At 39.7% G+C, this 17625-nt stretch overlaps 1 protein-coding gene across 2 annotated transcripts in view; it reads left to right on the forward strand.

Annotated features, from left to right (window-relative positions):
• cdkal1 (CDK5 regulatory subunit associated protein 1-like 1) overlaps positions 1-17625 on the forward strand; it is a 242918-nt gene that overhangs the window by 86905 nt on the left and 138388 nt on the right. For both annotated transcript variants that reach the window (XM_025911505.1, XM_005450542.4), the window contains exon 8: positions 13693-13796. In XM_025911505.1, the coding sequence (XP_025767290.1) occupies positions 13693-13796 (104 nt within the window). The remainder of the gene's footprint in view (positions 1-13692; positions 13797-17625) is intronic.

Genomic DNA, 17625 nt, shown 5'->3' on the forward strand with positions numbered 1-17625 from the left:
TTCATTTGCTCCTGTTAAATCCACATTAGATTGGCTTTTCCCCCCCACCAAGTTAATTTCATCAGAATACATTCACCATAGTCCAGCTAGGCCATACGTAGCCTCGGCTTTGTATTAAAGAAACATTGTTCGATTTCTTCTTGGCCAGTAGCACAGTTACTTTTAGTTGTCTTGACTTAATTTTATTGTGAAAGTTCCACCATGTTCCTGTGATATTGATCCTTATATCATTTGTAGGTTTATTTTAGTTTAGTTTCATTTTGCTTCCGATTTTGGATTTTAGTTGGATTCACTTTCACACTTCCAAACATTGGGAGTCGTATATATTATGCATGTTGTATTGCAAATATATACTCACTGGCCACTTTTGCTGTCACTTGTTAGTAGTGGGTTGGGCCCCTCTCTGCTTTCAGGGTTGTCTTAATTATTCATAACATAGATTCAAGGAAGTGCTGAAAAGATTCCTCAGAGATTTTGGTCCATATTGACATGATGGCGTCTCACAGTTGTTGCACATTCATGATGTGAATCTTCTTTTCCGCCACATCCCGAAAGTGCTGATGGAAGCAGCCATCAGAAAATGGGTACATTGTGGTCATAGGGGATGACATGGTCAGCAACTATACTCACTCAAGTTGTAGCATTTAAATAATGCTTAATTGATACTAATGGGCCCAATGTATGAAAGGAAAATATCCACCAAACTGTTCCACCACCTTATTACCACATAAGGTAAGATGGACCGTGCTTTCATGATGTTGATGTTAAATTCTGACCCTCTGACCATCTTAATGTTGCAGCAGAAGAGACTCATTGGGCTGGATAACATTTTTCTAGTCTTCTGTTGTCCAGTTTTTGGTGAGCATGTGTGAATTATAGCCTCATCTTCCTGTTCTTAGCTGACTGGCTCTTGGTCTTATACTGCTGGAGCCATCATCATGCACAATATATCCAAGCATCTGCTTGAATCTTTTGTGCTTTTAGAGATGCTCTTCAGTTCTAAAAGTATACTGTTGTTCCAATGAGTGCTTATTTCCCTGTCAGCTCAAACATTCAGTCTATTCTCCTCTGATTTCTGACATCAACGAGGTATTTTCACTCAGAGAACTGATACTGACTGGATATTTTCTCTTTGTTGGACCATTCTCTGTAAGCTTTAGCGATGGTACAGATGATAGTGTCATCTGCCTCTTATTCCATGCAATTCAAACCTTGAGAACTTGGATGTTCATCAACCGAGGCTTTTTCACACCTTGTGAATGGATGCATTGAATAGTCAGTGAGAGTGGTGAAGCAATGAAGGCAATAGACGTGGGAATGAAGAAAAAAGAATATTGGAAATACACACTCTTAACTTTTGGAGTTTTTGAATAAGATCTTGTTGCTCCTTATATTTTTGATGTTGACTTCATGTTGTTTCTTGTGCTCTTTAATTGGTATAATTTTTCCTCCTCATTATTTGTTTTTGAATTGTTTTTACATGGATTGAAAATCTGACACTGATTGTTTTTGGATTTTTAAACACTATTTTAAATATAGTGGCCAACTTAATTACATACCATTATCTGGTGTCTCATCAGCTTTGCGAGCCTTTTATTTGGGATGTATTTTCAAAAAATGTTATGATTTAATATGTGATCATTCAGCGATACATCGAAGGGCTGAAAAATGTGTTTGTAATAAACTTTGTATATAATGAAAAATTTCCCTGAAAAAAAGGAAATTAACAAAAAAGAACAGGCAAATAAACAAGACATTGGTACTGGGTGTCAAATTCTGATTAAACATTGGGGACCTATATAAGTGTGTGTGTTCAAAACCCTTTTGTGAGCAAGTTCAGATGTGGTGCTTCAGTGTCATAAACAGGAATTTACAGCCACTTGCACAGAATGGGTCATTAAGTGTGTGTGTGTGTGTCTTGCTGTGTCTGTATCAACCTTTGCCATTAGATTCCAGGCATAAAAAAGTCCTTTGTTCCGCTGTTACAGCTCATTACGTTTCATTAGCTGTCTCTTCCCCGTTCTCTGTTTAGTTGCATTTCTGGCAGTTATCTCTGTCATTGAGATTGCAGCGTGTTAAAGTCAGGTGCACATGATCCCGTCTTCTAACCTCTAACCAATAACTAACTGTATCGTTCCTCCCAGCAGACCAATAGGTGGACGGGATGATATAGAAGAATAGGCAGCAACACTAGGCTGTGTTTCAAATGTGTTTCAAAGCTCTCTGAAACACATTTGAAGAATTGGCTGACTGCACCGTGACGACTTAGTGCTGTGCTGGCATTTCGTCCTTTGCAACAAATAGTTTGAAGTTGAACTGCTAATATCAAGAGGTGTCAAAAAACTGTGAAACAAAATATTACAATGGAATGATGGTGCATTTTTTAATTTATAGATCTCAATTAAAATAATTAATAATGCAAAAATAGTCCGTCGGATGCCCGCAGATTAGGTTTACAATGGGCTTCAAGTAGATCAGAGGATCAGAAAATTGAATGCATGATAAATTTCAGTGCTTTTCGTTTTTGTTACAGGAGAGTAAACATTTCTTCCTCTTGTAGCTGCTGCTCTTCTCAGTCCAGGGACTATAATGGATAACCTTGGAACTTGTACACCAATTTATTCTCTCTCTTTTCTTCACTGCTTTCTATCCAGTCCCTGATTTCTCTCTTTTCTTCTTCTTTTCACCTCCTGACATTAATAGTAATGTTCTTATCTACTTAACAGAAAGCTAATTTATCTTCCTATTACTGTGTTGAATATCGCATGAATCCATTGTCAGGGATTTGAATGGATGATTAAAATGTTTCACGTGACTGTTTTAGATGCTTTATTAAAGCCGAATACAAATAATCTCAAGGAAAAAAAACAGTATTTTTTTTCTATTTTGTTATCTGCTGTTTTCATTTATGTATTTATATAATCAACCACAATCAGTGTAGCAAAATACACCTACGCTATGCACACACACAATGTAAACAAAGCCAGATGAGCATGTAGAAAGAATGTATGTTAGAGTGCATTGTGAACATATTTGTGTTATCCGGGAGGCCCCCTGTGTGTTAGCCTCCTTGTTTCCTGTGATTTGTGTCCCCTCTCCGAGCCGACACAGTGGAATAATAGGCCTTATCAACTTTAGTGCTGACCTTCACGTAGATTTGTGTTAACCATTGTGTCTAAGGTGTATTGCACAACGCTTTAGCCAGCTGAGAGTGGGGTAAATATGGGGTCACTAATGTCTCGGTGCACAGAAAATCAATTAGCCTCAGAGCAGGGTTAGGACTCAGATGTTAAGCTGCAGATACAACATCACTTTATGACTCCTGTTTTTGACATTACGTATCCCTGAGTAACAAGGACGGATCAGAATGAAGGTCTAAATTCTTTAGTCAAAACTAAACGAGGGAAGAAACTACAGGCAGTCCTCAGATGCTTTCATCCCACAGTTTGACACACTCCAACCCTGCTGTTTTTAAGTGCACCTGGGTATGGTAGTCCTTGATCTGCTGTGTGTGAGTTGGAAGGCCGCCCTAACAGAAGCTGCTGCAGGTGGAGACTTGGTTTAAGGGTATTTTTTTTTAATTTTTGGAAGGGTTGTTAAGGTTGGAGGATATTGGAGGCCGGATCGAGGTGGTCCACTGGCCAGTTCTGAACTCGTGCATGTCAGCTAGCAACAACAAACAATGCAAGCTACTTGAAACAAAAAAACTGCATACAGGTGCTGGATGGCAGGTGTTTCTTATTTAAACAGAAAGTGATGTGAATTTTATTCTATGGTTTAATTTGTTTGCTTGTGTTTCATTGTTGTTTCAGTAAAATTTGTGCAAAAGTTTTTGAGCATGTGCTGCCCGTCTTAATATTTCAATATTAAGAATATTGCCACCCCAGTAAATATTAAATTGCCAAGCAAATCAGAAAAAAACCCCTTTTTTAATATTTAGAAGTTATATCATCCTCTGTGTCTGATAGGATTACTTTTAAATTAGTCTTCAGTGATCATTTTAATTCCAGTCTGCTCAAAATGGTCATTTCTGTCATTAAATTTTGCCATCTGTAGTGTGTCGCTGTGATAAGTCGTCTGAAAAACAGTGCAAAAAACAGCTTTTGTACTTATGTGTATTTTTAACTCTTAGTTCTCAGTTCGCTTTTCTAATTTTGACGTTGAGTTATCATGCCGGTCCTATTTCAAGAAGAGAAATGACAGTCATCAGCATGTGATTGGCGTGTTTCACTTTCAGAGCTTCCTCCGTGCTTGACTTCTTTTCTTAGTCCTCTTAACTGTTTCTCTTTGCAGATCAATCAAAGTCATTATGATTTATTTATGTATTTCTATGGCACATTCCTTGACTAAGCAAGGTAAAACGTCATAGCAAAGCTCATTGGGTGCGCACTTTATAATAAGGTTTGTCACTTGGGAATAGCATAATCGAAAGATCCCCGGTGCGATCCTGGGAGAAGACACGAATCCCTGTGGGGTTGGATCAGGTGGGGCATCGGGCATAAGGCAAACATTATTATTTTTATTAAATGTTATTTGTATTTATTTATTCCCCTTTAAATAAGGAAACAGCCAAAAATAGGCACTTAATAATGCTAATGTTACAATAAGAATACAGGTGTTGGTGTTATAGATAAGTCTCTGCTTTAATGGTGAGTGTGACACACAAAAAGAAAAGACGGAGAGATGCAAGCTCATTAGCGAAGTTATTCGATAACTTAAAGACTTATGTTTTGAATTTTCAGTTTCATAGCAACAGCATGGAAGTTAATGAGACACGAGATCAACGTCTGTTTTTCCCTTTTCCTTCTCCTATACATAATTTTCTTTTACTTAATAATCAAAGCAGGTATATTTTCTCTAACTTCAGACTCTAATATTCCGTCATTCTGCATGATATCGGTGCATATCTCTTCCACATCGTACAACAAAACCACGTTGGACCGCGCCGCTTGACTGCATTTTCATTTTGTTTGCCGTTGGTCAATGATCTCATCTTTTCTTTTCTGTGTTGTTTTTCTCTTGAAAGAGCAGAAGTGAAAATGCATCATGTCAAGCAGCAACAAAAGATGGAGAAAATGTGCTGATGTGCTTCAGAAAAGTGGAATTACAGCAGAATGAAGGGTGTTTACAAAAGGTTTTCTTCTCACGTACATATGTGTGAACAGTCGCAGAGACGCATGGATGCCCAATATACACACAATCTCATTTTGATTTTGCACTTCAGCACAAGACACACACGCACATACACCTCCACAACGGAATTCTCATTTTCTTTTTCTATTTCATTCTTGAGACACACACGTACACGGCCATATGCAGACAGGCTCCCACACACACACACACACACACACACACACACACACACACACACACACACACACACACACACACACAGACATATGTGCACACTTCTTCTAGCTGTGTACCACAGTGGCCTCTCCTGCTGTTTATCAAACCAATGTATGGGTAGTTTTCAGCTCCAGTGGTCTGAACACTTTATTCCATTTCCCTCTTTCCCACTGCTTAACACACAAGCACACAAATATATGCTCAGGACAAACACGCACACACTCCGTACACTATTCTCCACACTAACTCACCAGGACAGACTGTGCTCCCCACAGTAAATCCAAAAGATTGATGTGTCTCCTTGGACAAAATGAGATTGTGTGTCATTACAAGGTATTATGCTACAGAACCCCTGAGTAACTGAATTAGTCCCAATGTGTCACAGGCAAACACAATTTACACACACACACTCGTGCACACACATACACACAGTAGTTTATTAGTGTATCCATGATTTCAGGGGGCATTACGTTCAGTTAGAAATGTTCTGGAGCTTTAACCATAACTACTACATGTCAAACCTTAAGCTTACTTCAACCTTAACAACATGTCTTCACCTAAAAATTTGATGACAGACATTACAGGAGCTTGCTTTTTTTTATCCTCCTAAGGAAAACACATTGACATACTGTGACTGTGTAAACAAATTTACATCCCTACAATCTGAGCAACACCCAGACCACACACACGAGTGACTATTTTAGAGAAGATTTGTGACTCAAGTAGCAACTTTTTGTCAATAAGAAACACCAGCCCAGTAATGAGGTAATTTCCACTACATTATCTGTAGTGGTGTGTACACATGCAGTCCAGTCCAGTCCAGTCCAGTCATTTTGTTTTGTTGCTTTAGAGGAATGGAGTTTAAGAAGAGAGTGGGTACGTTTGTAATAAACTGTTTAGGAACTGGAATCCTTTTGAAAACTCTTAATTCAGAAAAAACCCAACTATTTTAAAAGGTCTCAATAATTCCTTTACATCCTCTGATATAAAGATTCTGCTGGATGTAAAATGGTAAAATGGTAAATGGCCTGTATTTGTATAGCGCTTTACTAGTCCCTAAGGACCCCAAAGCGCTTTACACATCCAGTCATCCACCCATTCACACACTGGTGATGGCAAGCTACATTGTAGCCACAGCCACCCTGGGGCGCACTGACAGAGGCGAGGCTGCCGGACACTGGCGCCACCTGGCCCTCTGACCACCACCAGTAGGCAACGGGTGAAGTGTCTTGCCCAAGGACACAACGACCGAGACTGTCCAAGCCGGGGCTCGGAAGGCGAACTCCCAACTCTTGAGCCACCATCAATAAAATGACAAGAGCTTTAAAGTGGACCTGTTATGCACATTTCCAGCTGCATATTTTTATTTGTGGATTTGATTAGAGTAGCTTTGCATGATTTACGGTTTGAAATTATCCTTATTTATCTTAGACTGGGCTTTGTTGAAGCCCCTCGATTCATGTGCTTTAAACAGATATTGACTTTTAGTGATGTCATACAGAGCCAAGAGGAAGAAAAAACCAAACGGTCTGAAACATGCGGATGGCAGTGTAGAGCTTAAACTTTTCACTCATTAGGACTACTCGACATACACTAACCTTACTGTTTGAAGCTTTAGCCATGTTTTATGTGAGTAACCATCACACTATATACATGGTAGAAAATAAAGATGAGCATAATAAGTCCACTTTAAGGCATTTGAAATATCAACTTGACTAGTCACTCCTTGATGATTCAGTCAGAATGAAGAAAAAATTCTGTTGCACATTGACTGCATTTGAAAATAATTTCTCTTTAATGTGTAGTTAGAGACATTGCCAACATGTTTTAGTCAATCTGTAGTGCATCTCTCTGCAACAGGGAACTCAACCCAACTGGTTGTCATCTGGTTCTATTCTGGTTTTATTCCAATATGAAAGCAAGGTTTGTGGAGGAATTTCTGTTTCAAATCTGAGGTTCTAGCTGAACTCTAAATGTAAGTAGTTAATGTGAATTTTGTTTAGTTTAAATTTATGTATATGTAGACAACTTACACCATATTAACACAAACACATTACATGTAATTTGCCAACTTGATGCAGTTCTTTTGCAGACTGATAGCAGACTGGTTCCGTCTTGCCGTTTTATCACCTTGACACATCAAACTTGCTTTGAAGATGGCAGCTGTTTGCAAGTGGTTGCAGACCTGCTCATCAACTTCAAGCAACAAGATCACAAGTTCATTGCAAACGGTCACAATCATTTCGGGCGACCTGCAGTCTCCAACCACTGTTTTGTCTAGTGACTTGCATGAAGTAGTAAGTCAGCAAAACAAGCTGTCAGTTGACGGTTATTACTGTGTGCAGATCCTTCTGACCTCTCAATCTACCTACTGTATGAGTCAGCTCAGCATTTAGATCATCAGCAAAACAGGGGACTTAAAAATCAAGTAAGTTAGAGTGCAAAGTGGTTAGTAAGCCAGAGAAGTGAGCCGATTACCTGACCAAGTACTGACTCAGTCAGCCTGACTGTAGGCCTAACCTCATAGCATATCTTCACGTGACACTTTATCAGTGAGTTCAAAAATAAACAAATATCGCACCATTATTTTCCAGCAACAATGGGCTGGTTGACTTTAGTACAAACACCGTCTCGAGGTCAGACTACAGACAAAACAAGAAGTTGGGAAAACACAGCTACTATGTGGACGTGGAGATGTGGTTTCAGAGGCAAGCGCACATGCTCTCACACACATACACATGCTGACTTTTTTCAGTCAAAACAACAAGCAAAGCTGCTGTAGTAGAAAAGCAGGGTCAACATGTGACACATTTTCTAAAATGCACACACGCGCACACAGAGCTCTTTCAGTATTTAACACGGGGAACATGAGACTCGATAACAGAACTCGAGAGTTCATGAACAAAGGCTGGATTGAACACTGAGAGAAACAGGGCCCAGCTGCATTAGAGCACACACTTGTAGATGAAAGGAAGCTCACTGAAATCCATGCACACACATAAATACGCAAAAACAACCAATCCTCATGTGAAATATTGATGCAAAAACTTTTACTTGATTGATTTTTTTTTTTTTAACCTAACACAGCGAGCCACTGTAGAAAAGTGTTCGCACAAATTTACACTTTTGAAAAACGAAGTAAAACCTCTGTTGTGTCGTTTGTGTTTAGTCTTCTATAGCCATCAAGACAAAATGTTTCAAACCCACCGTCGCAACTCCACTTAACCCCCATTGACTAAGCGCCACAACACGATATTAGCGCTGTAATTTTAGCTTAATCCCAAACCCTTATGATTAGAGCTCCTAATAATATTTGATGTAACGAATATTGCCTTTTATATGAGTTACACAAGATCATCGGTGTGTGTGCAGTTCCCATGCAACTTGAAATGGGTTTTAACTGCCAATCTTTTTCTGAATTACTAATAACCCCTCTATTCATTGCTCCTAATAGGTCTTAACTTCATTGTGTCAGCAGTCTTTGTTCCTTGACTCCATATTATTTCTCCACCTCCACTTTGACTTTGAGATGACACTAACAGCAAACTTACAGGCTCGAGGCATTGTTCAGCCATATAACAGCAGTTTGGAGATTTTGTTTGCTAATATACCCACTTCACCGTCTCCCCGTCTCGACAATAAGCGCAATGACTAATCTTGCTTTACAATTTGCATGGCGCTCAGACTTCCCCTCGCAGTTTAAGCTTTGTTTTCATAATTGCGTTTTGAAGCTGGCACAATACGAGCTCCGACGAACACACGTACACACCGATGGCTGTTTTCTAATTAATGTGTAGCTTTCTAATTAATGTCTAGATTCTAAATACTTATCACTGAGAAATGATTTTCTTGTTCTTAATATGCAGCACAAGGGAGCCTTCCCGAAGGGAACTGTACTTTGTTTGTGTGCGCGCGTGTGTGTGTGTGTGTGTGTGTGTGTGTGTGTGTGTGTGTGTGTGTGTGTGTGTGTGTGTATTGAGGCAGGCTTACAAATGTATAGAGGAACCTCAGGGTTTTCCTCCCTTTGTTACCTTTTCAAGGCTGCAACCACACAATAATCTCTCCGTCTTCATCTCACACGCACGCACGCACGCACACACGCACATTGGGGAGGTAACCTTTCTCATTGTAACACATTGATGAACTACACTGTTGTCAGGTACAACAGCTACCTCTGTGGTTTAATTAACTGGGACAAAACAGAAGAGGGAGCGAGGACAGATATAAAGTAGGCTGAGAAATATTTGGATTTAATTATCAAGGTGTGTCTTTACGTCACTGCAGCTGCTTAGTTTTCCTGAATGGTAAAAGCAACTTTAAAATCGTACAAGTTCAAATCATTTATCATCCATCGCAACTTTAATACAAAGTGAAGGCGTGCATGTGCCTGCCACAGTGAGTGACGGACACAGGCTCCTCTGTTGCGCTCACCGTTGGTCTAAGGGTGCCGACGAGTTGTCACAGACCGTCCTGGCTAATGGAGAAGTCGAAACCGCTAATGCATTGTTGTGATACTGGACAAATGTTCAGCAACAGCAGCACACTTGAACACAGCCATACGAACGCACACACATTGCACATTACTGATGCAAATACACACAGACACACAAACAGGCCACTGACTGTCTCTTGAGATTAATGTTGGTGTGATCCATTCAGCTGGGCCTGATCACATTAAGATGGATTGACCCCCTGGTGGTGTGTGTGTGTGTCTGTGTCGGTGTGTGTGCACGCACACGGGGTCCCATCTGTCTGTGTTTTCTCCACAGCAAGGTCCTGTGACCTAGCTGCCATCTTTAGTGCCCTCAGCAAAGCAATACTCTGAGAAGGAGAGATGGATGGATGGATAGCTCCGTTTTCTTTTCCCGTTGTGGTGATTTGTGTCATTGAAAATTCTTCTGCTATTTTAAATGAATGTCAAAACGATTATAAGAGAGGGGCTGTTGCATTTTAGTGTGCAAGGTGTTAGATGGTCCAACAAATGCAGTGGAACAAGTGGATCGACATGTAGCTGTCTTGCGCCATAACAGAATGACCTTTTTTTTTTTTATCATCTTTAGGTTATTGCGTGTTGCTTATTTTTGACAAAGAATTTCAGCTTTGTAAAGTTGTAGTGTATCTGCTCTGTAATAAGCTGTGGTTAACCTCTTTTTTTTATCACTGGTTTAAATGTGATCCAGTATTTAACTACGAACCATCAGAGGAAGAACAGGGTCAGCTGAACTTTCCTCTACGGAACATATTTATATATCACTTCTTGTATATCGATTATGTAAAAAAATGTTACCATATTACAGATGATCCCACCTTCCCCCTGAGATGCTTCACAACATTACTCACTGGATAGTGGAAACTATCAGGATTAACTAATCCACCATTCCTACTAATTGAAAAACATGATCATTCTTGAGCACAATATTGTTTTATATATGGAGTAATATCATAGTATGATTAGCGGTGTCTTTTGTGAGGCAGTACTTTTTGGCCCACAAATTTTGGCCTTTGTGCTTCAGGTTTCTGGGGATCAGTGTTATTTTTCCTTGAATGTCAAGGATGCAGTTTATGCTTACTGTTTTGTTTTTTTTTCGGACCATAAGGCGCACCGGATTATAAGGCGCACTTATTGATGAACGGGTCTGTTTGTATACATAAGGCACATCGGATTGTAAGGCGCATTAAGCGAAACAAAACAGTCAGATAAGTCAAACTTTACTCAACTCATTCTTCTTGCTTCCTCCACTTCCGTACCATTGATTCATTAATGTTGAATTTTCGCGCAGCTGCTCTATTCACTCAATTCACTGAAGTTTGGTCCGTTTACAGCATCCTGTCACGTTAACTTTTATTGAGTGGAAAAAAGTTAGTGTTCATCCTCCAGCTTCACTGTGTTTATGTTATGCTAACATAGCTGTGTTGCTAGCAATCGCGTAGCACATCATTATATACCAGCTAGCCCAAATTCAGTAACCCTACAAAAGTCACTGCTGTTTAGTTTTCAGTTTTTATTTATGTTGGTAGTGATAGCAGAGCTGTATGTTTGAATTTTTTCACAAATCTCTCAGTCTGAACATGCTATATCATGTTTAGATGGAAACTAGCGAGCTAACTTCCCGCTAACTTATAACTCTGTTAAATTTAATAAATTTTTTTTTCATGGATGCCTGGATGTTAAACTTAATTGTTACACCTGGTAAAGCAGCAACACTGATCATTTTATTGAAGATGAAAGAATTTAGACAGTTTGTAACTCTCAGTGATGTGTCTGTGTTCGTTTGACATTGGGACCTGAACGGAGTTTTGGACCCAGATTACTCCGCAAGGCTCCTGACTGTGGTAGCCATAATGCTCCAACAATCCGTCAAGTGGTGCAGCTTCGTAGCTTACCAAAGTCGTACTCATACATTTTTCGACAGGTTTTGAGCGTTGTGTACCACATAAAATTGGTTTGAGGTCAGTAAGCACAACCAGAATTCATACATAAGGCGCACTGTTGATTTTTGAGAAAATTAAAGGATTTTAAGTGCGCCTTATAGTACGGAAAATACGGTACATTTTAAAGGCGAGTTGTTTCGCTTACATCACACCATTTTTTATTTTTTTTTTATCAGATAGACATTTTTAGGAGTCCTAGTAGTAACTGCATGTACATGTATTTGGACCAATACTCTTTTCTTTTTATCCCTGGGTCATGTTCAGTTTCAAAGACGTTTCCTGTCATTGCTATGCAGACGATACACCACTGTACTTTTCTGTTATGCTGAAAACTCTCAAGAGTCTGCTCTTTGTTGATGAATGTTTCACTGCCATTAATAAGGTGATGTCTTCAAATGTCCTCCTCAAAACTGAGGTTCTTGTGTTTGGCCCTGAGAGTTTTGCTAAGAAGGTCTGTCATTACATCGGCCTCCTTGCCAGCAATGTAAAATTTAGTTTCTACACATCTTTTATTTTGACAGTATTTCATCAGCATCATCAGTTCTGTGCAGCGTAATGTGTGTCCTGTCTGAAATTATTCTGTCCCTTTTTCGAGTGAACCAGAGCAGAGCCGCTTTTAGGATACATATATAACAAAATCCCAAGCATTGTTTTATGTTACCATGATCAGCTTTAGCAACAGAGCTGTACCTAATGTATTCCCAAGGTTAGAAGCCTCCATTAGTAGTGCTGTGCTAATGGACAGTCAGGTTTTCTTTATGAGTAGAAGTACTGGCCCATTATTAGCCATAATTGAGTTTGTTTGGGTCTTTACCCCCAATTACTTTGCAGTATTTTGCTAATGAGATGCCACAGCGTTTTATTCAGACTGACCCAATAACATGTACTTGCAACTAATGGAGCCAACGAGGGGAAAAAAGCCAGAAAAAGAAAAATGCATAAAAATAAAATTAGATGGAAAATAGAAAATACAAAGATGTCATATGCTCACGTAACCTCAGAAATTCCATACCAACAACAGTTGGCTGGAAAAGATGCTAAATACTTAAAATGCACCGAACGAGACTGTTATTTTTGTAATACTGTCGGTTTGTGTGTGTTTTACCATTTTCAGTTTAATATAGGATGTAATTGATTTGCAGTTCAGGATGTTAACACATCACACCAACTTTTTTTAATGCCAGGTTGTACTTTTCAAACTACTATGACAAATTGGAGGTCAGATATTGAATCTAAATTCATTATATGGTTTTAATAGAGTGTGGTTTGGTTGATCTTCCCAACCAAGCACTCTCCCGGAGTTTACGCCCTGCCATACTCATGGTTCTAGTGTGAGGCAGTTTTATTTCTGTTCTCATTTTTCTGTTCTGCTTCATTCTCCTTTCCCTTCCTTTCACAGTCAATTTGAATCAAGCCTCTCTTCTTTTTCTCGAACAAAACAATGCGGCGACTCTAGCGTTTCCACTGTTTGCCTCGGTCTTCGAGACAGCTGTCCATGGTCACTTTGGATCTAGTCCTTTGAAACAGTTTATAAAAGAGAGTGCAGTTTAAACTCTCCCCTGTCTTTTACTGCTTTTCCTTAATTGACAGGGCAAGCTTCATTACTTTCCTTTTAAAAGTCTCTTGTATTCATTTATATATTTTTTATATTCCACCTTCACATTTTCAGCTGAGTATAGTTCATTTAAGTTGACATCCATTTCCAATAGAATTGGTGAATACAAGCAGCTTCTTTCATTTGATGTTTAATATATTATTAGATTTATACTGTAGCATATAAATGGAGCACAAAAAGATTGAAACACAAGCCCCCAAAGCAAAAAACATGTTTTCCTCAATAAAGTCAAAAGTGAAGGTTTTACTCGATCTTTCTCTTTTTACATTTTCTTTTGTGTCTTTCTGTCGGTGTAGGTGTCTGAATGCGTGTACCTACTGCAAGACGAAGCATGCAAGAGGAGACTTGGCCAGTTATCCCATAGAGGAGCTAGTGGAGAGAGCTAGGCAGTCTTTTCAGGGTGAGTACCTTTTCTCTGTCATAGACAGACACACACAATCACTACACAGGGCTGAGCAATTATTGGAATTTCAGTTACAGTTTTGGTTTAGAACAGGATAACTGAGATAAAAAAAAATTAATGTGACACATTGTTGCTTTGCCTTGAGTTATAAATCCAGCACTCCCACTTCCTTTTCTCCTTTATGTTGGTGGATTTTGACCCTGACTGTGCTCACATTGAGTATAAAAGGTTGTGTCGATGTCTCTGTGGTTCAGTCTGGTTGTGGAGACACTTAAGTTCTGATTCAGCGTACTCCTGTGTGTAGTTTTCTCTGTGTGTGTGTGTGTGTGTGTGTGTGTGTGTGTGTGTCCTATTAAGAGGGAGAGGTTTTAGTAACACATGTTGATGTTTTTGTTCTTGGGTAGAGGGTCCAGCCAGTTGGCTCTAGTTTGATGCCAAAGGAACAGCTGTTGTGCGCTGGCATCTGTTCCTTAAGAGCACACTCCCAGAATCCCTAACTGCACAGCAGGCCATGCCTCTGTTAGAGCCCCAGGCAGGTCAGTCAAGGGCAAGTCTACGCACTCATGACACAAGTGGCTAACTTAATTATCGAGGCGCTATCATCCATTTTATGACATGCATTTTAAAAGCCAACTGTCTATTAAAAAAAGCCTGTTTTTCATTTGTTTAAACTAGCTAGGGTCACTCTGTTATCCCTTTAACACCAGCGTTTATCCATGAGCTCATTGTGTTTCAAACTGTGCTGTAAAATTAAGTATTAATGCACAAAATCTTCCTATGAGTTGCCAAAGACATGAAAAACGATGAAAAAAAATCCATTTGTTCTGCCTTTAACTTTACTTATTTCACAGTAATCACAAAAACATGCTAAGTTGAAAAGGGACAAAGGTACATTTCTTCCTTTCTCTTCACACGTGTCTTTTATAACAGCATTCTAGCCTCATACCTATAGATAAAATGAAATGTATGAAACCTCTCGCAAAGTATTGAAACTTCTTATTATGCCGTTCTTCACCCCACTGCCGTAAGAACATCCCACTAACAGGACTTGCCAGGCTGCTTGTGTTCTGGACTCTTAGGATTTACTCGTTCAGGTTGATCCTGGCTCCCAAACGCGCTACTGATAATACTTAGTGTCATGAAAATCATTAGTAAACCATTTAAGTTGTTTTGTGTTACCTTTGCGCCACAGTTTTCTATCCGAGTGCAAGCATCACAGCAGGGATGCCTGTTGTGATGCTTGCATGAGAAAGAGATGAATAAATTCTGTACTGCAAATGTGCCAGGTGTGTTATATAATTTGCTCAGAACTGATTGGATAACGCTGGTCTCTGCTGTATTACTTCCCAAAAGAAAGTATCCTTGTGTGCTAATTGCACCTGCACAGCTAATAGAGTACTTTAATTGACATAAATAACGAGGCTGGAACTTTCAAAGCAATGTGAGTGCTGGTCTTTACACAACCTTCGAGATTGGGGTAATTAACCCTCCCTCCCCTCCAAAAAACCCCCCCAAAATAAACCAAGAGTCCACCCTTGACAAGGACACGGCTTTTAAAATCCCATCCTGAACCCTCTAAAACAGCTGCATCCATGCCACTGCCACAGGGTGGGCAGTCAAGGACAAACCCACCAGCTGCTTGAACCTTGGTGTGTATTTGTATGTTTTTACGATTATGTTAGTATGATTTGGGTGAAATGAGGAGGAAGAAACGCACCTGCCCGTTAGAAAGACAGGGTATACTCAGACACATGCATAGATTTAAAAACAGGTTTAGCTTTCAATGCAAACTACCAACAGTAAATACATAAATCAGTATATACATCTTTCACTCCTAATTACCAGGACCTCATGCACTACAATGGATAACATTAATAGGAATCTGTTTGTGTCACGAACAATGCTCATTCCAAGTTGAATCTTAAATTTAAATATAAACTGTAATCACTGAATTTTTATCATCCTGCTTTTGGTGTAAGTTTGCATTTCTCTGTGTCCAAGAAAGGGATTGTAGGAATTCAACTTAAATGGAGGCACACTCCTGTACACTCTGCCAAGAAGCCACCAACATGTACAAGTAATAATCCCATATATAGACAGACTACTGATTGGTTAAAAAGTGTGTTTTAGTTCACCATTAAGAGGAAGAAGTGCAAAATTAAAAAAAGCCTCACACAGAAGATTAAAAAAAGCTTGTGTGAGAAGCTCAAACAGGAGATACAGTTGAGTGTTTGTGCTTTTTTTTTAAACACTTGGTGTTGTGTTAAACGTTGCATGGGCTGCACATAAGGACCCGCAATAGCACAAACACCAACCAGAGTTACCCACACTACCGGATACTTCAGATATTTTTGTCACTGTCCCCCAAATGAAAGCACACCACACTGCACCACTACAGCGCTGCAGGTATAAACGTACAGAGTCAAAATGCCCATTGTTCACACATCCCCTGTGCTGGCTCTATGCCAACTAGGAAGCAAAGGGGGCCCGTCCCACACTTTGAGAACCACGGGATTGGCACAAGTCTGTGACATTAGTGCAAGTCAGAGTGATGTCCTCTATGGGAACTGTCTGCGCGCGTGTTGAGTGTAGGGTGGGGAGTAATCCGTTACAGCACAGGAAATATGAGTGTCAGAGACAGTTGTTGTTTTGAAAACACAGAAAAAGGAAGCAGAAGGTTATGATTTACAGATAGCTGGAATTAACAGAAACCGACATGGACAGTGAGATGAGAAAAGATGTGAGGTCTCACCATCCAAACCTTAGATCTAATCTAAAGGGAACGTGCAGTTTGCTAACCTGTTTCTTGTTGACTGTTTTTAAATGTCTCACTCTCACCACAAACACACACGTGCACACACACACACACACACACACGTGCACACACATCTGGTGCAGCAGGGCCCTTTTTCTCTCACTCTCACTTTATTAGTCACCTTTTTTTCTAACTCTAACAAACTGAACCTCACAAATAGACGCTGCAGTTTGATTTGCTATTTGATGGATTTTAAGTAAAACTAGGCCGCTTCTACGAATGCTAATTTTGATTGGCCAGTCAGCCCAGCACTGGGGGTATTTGATTGGTTTATCTAAGGAATTTTAAAAGGACTTATAGGATTTATTCGAATGCGATTTGAGGTAAACACTTTTCATTCAAGCTGGGAAAAGAGTGAGCGAGTGTGAGCCCACAGCTTTTAAAGTAATCTGAATTATTCAAATGTATGAATTATAATTTTTAACATCAGAGAGGTTTGTTAATGCATGCAGGTAATGGAGGCTGGGAATGTCACGGGAAATGACAGGGGTGTGTGTATGTGTGTGTTTGAGAGAGTGTATGGGTCGGGGAGAGGAGGGGTTCATGTGTGTGACAAACACGTGCTGGGGAGCTGAGTGGGTTGGTCTGCGTGTCAGTGGGAAAGCATGGGTGTATATTCTTCTGGAGATGTCAGTCAAATCCTACTTACTGTGAACACTCAGCTGTTTAACCTCAGCTTTCAGTTTCAGCTTTAAACTTGGATAAAATGTTTCTGCCGTTCTGTGTTTTTGTCAGCACAGAGGATGCAGGGATGTGGTTTGTAAAATTTAAGGTACTGCTGCTGGTTAAAAGCATCTAGGGCTTAGTAGTTACATGTGACTACTGGATAGTACTAAAGTTTGAATGAGAAGTCACAGGCACCAGCCTTAGACAATAAAGGGCAGATTAAAAACTGACAGTCAGCATGTAGTTTGAACTGATCCAGTGTGTGGATCCCCCACCAAAAAAACAACACGTCTTAATGGAGATGGATGGAGTGCTCTAAAATGTTCTTTCCAGGAGTACGTTTAT

The sequence above is a fragment of the Oreochromis niloticus genome, linkage group LG11, assembly GCF_001858045.2.
Source record: "Oreochromis niloticus isolate F11D_XX linkage group LG11, O_niloticus_UMD_NMBU, whole genome shotgun sequence".
NCBI lineage: Eukaryota > Metazoa > Chordata > Actinopteri > Cichliformes > Cichlidae > Oreochromis > Oreochromis niloticus.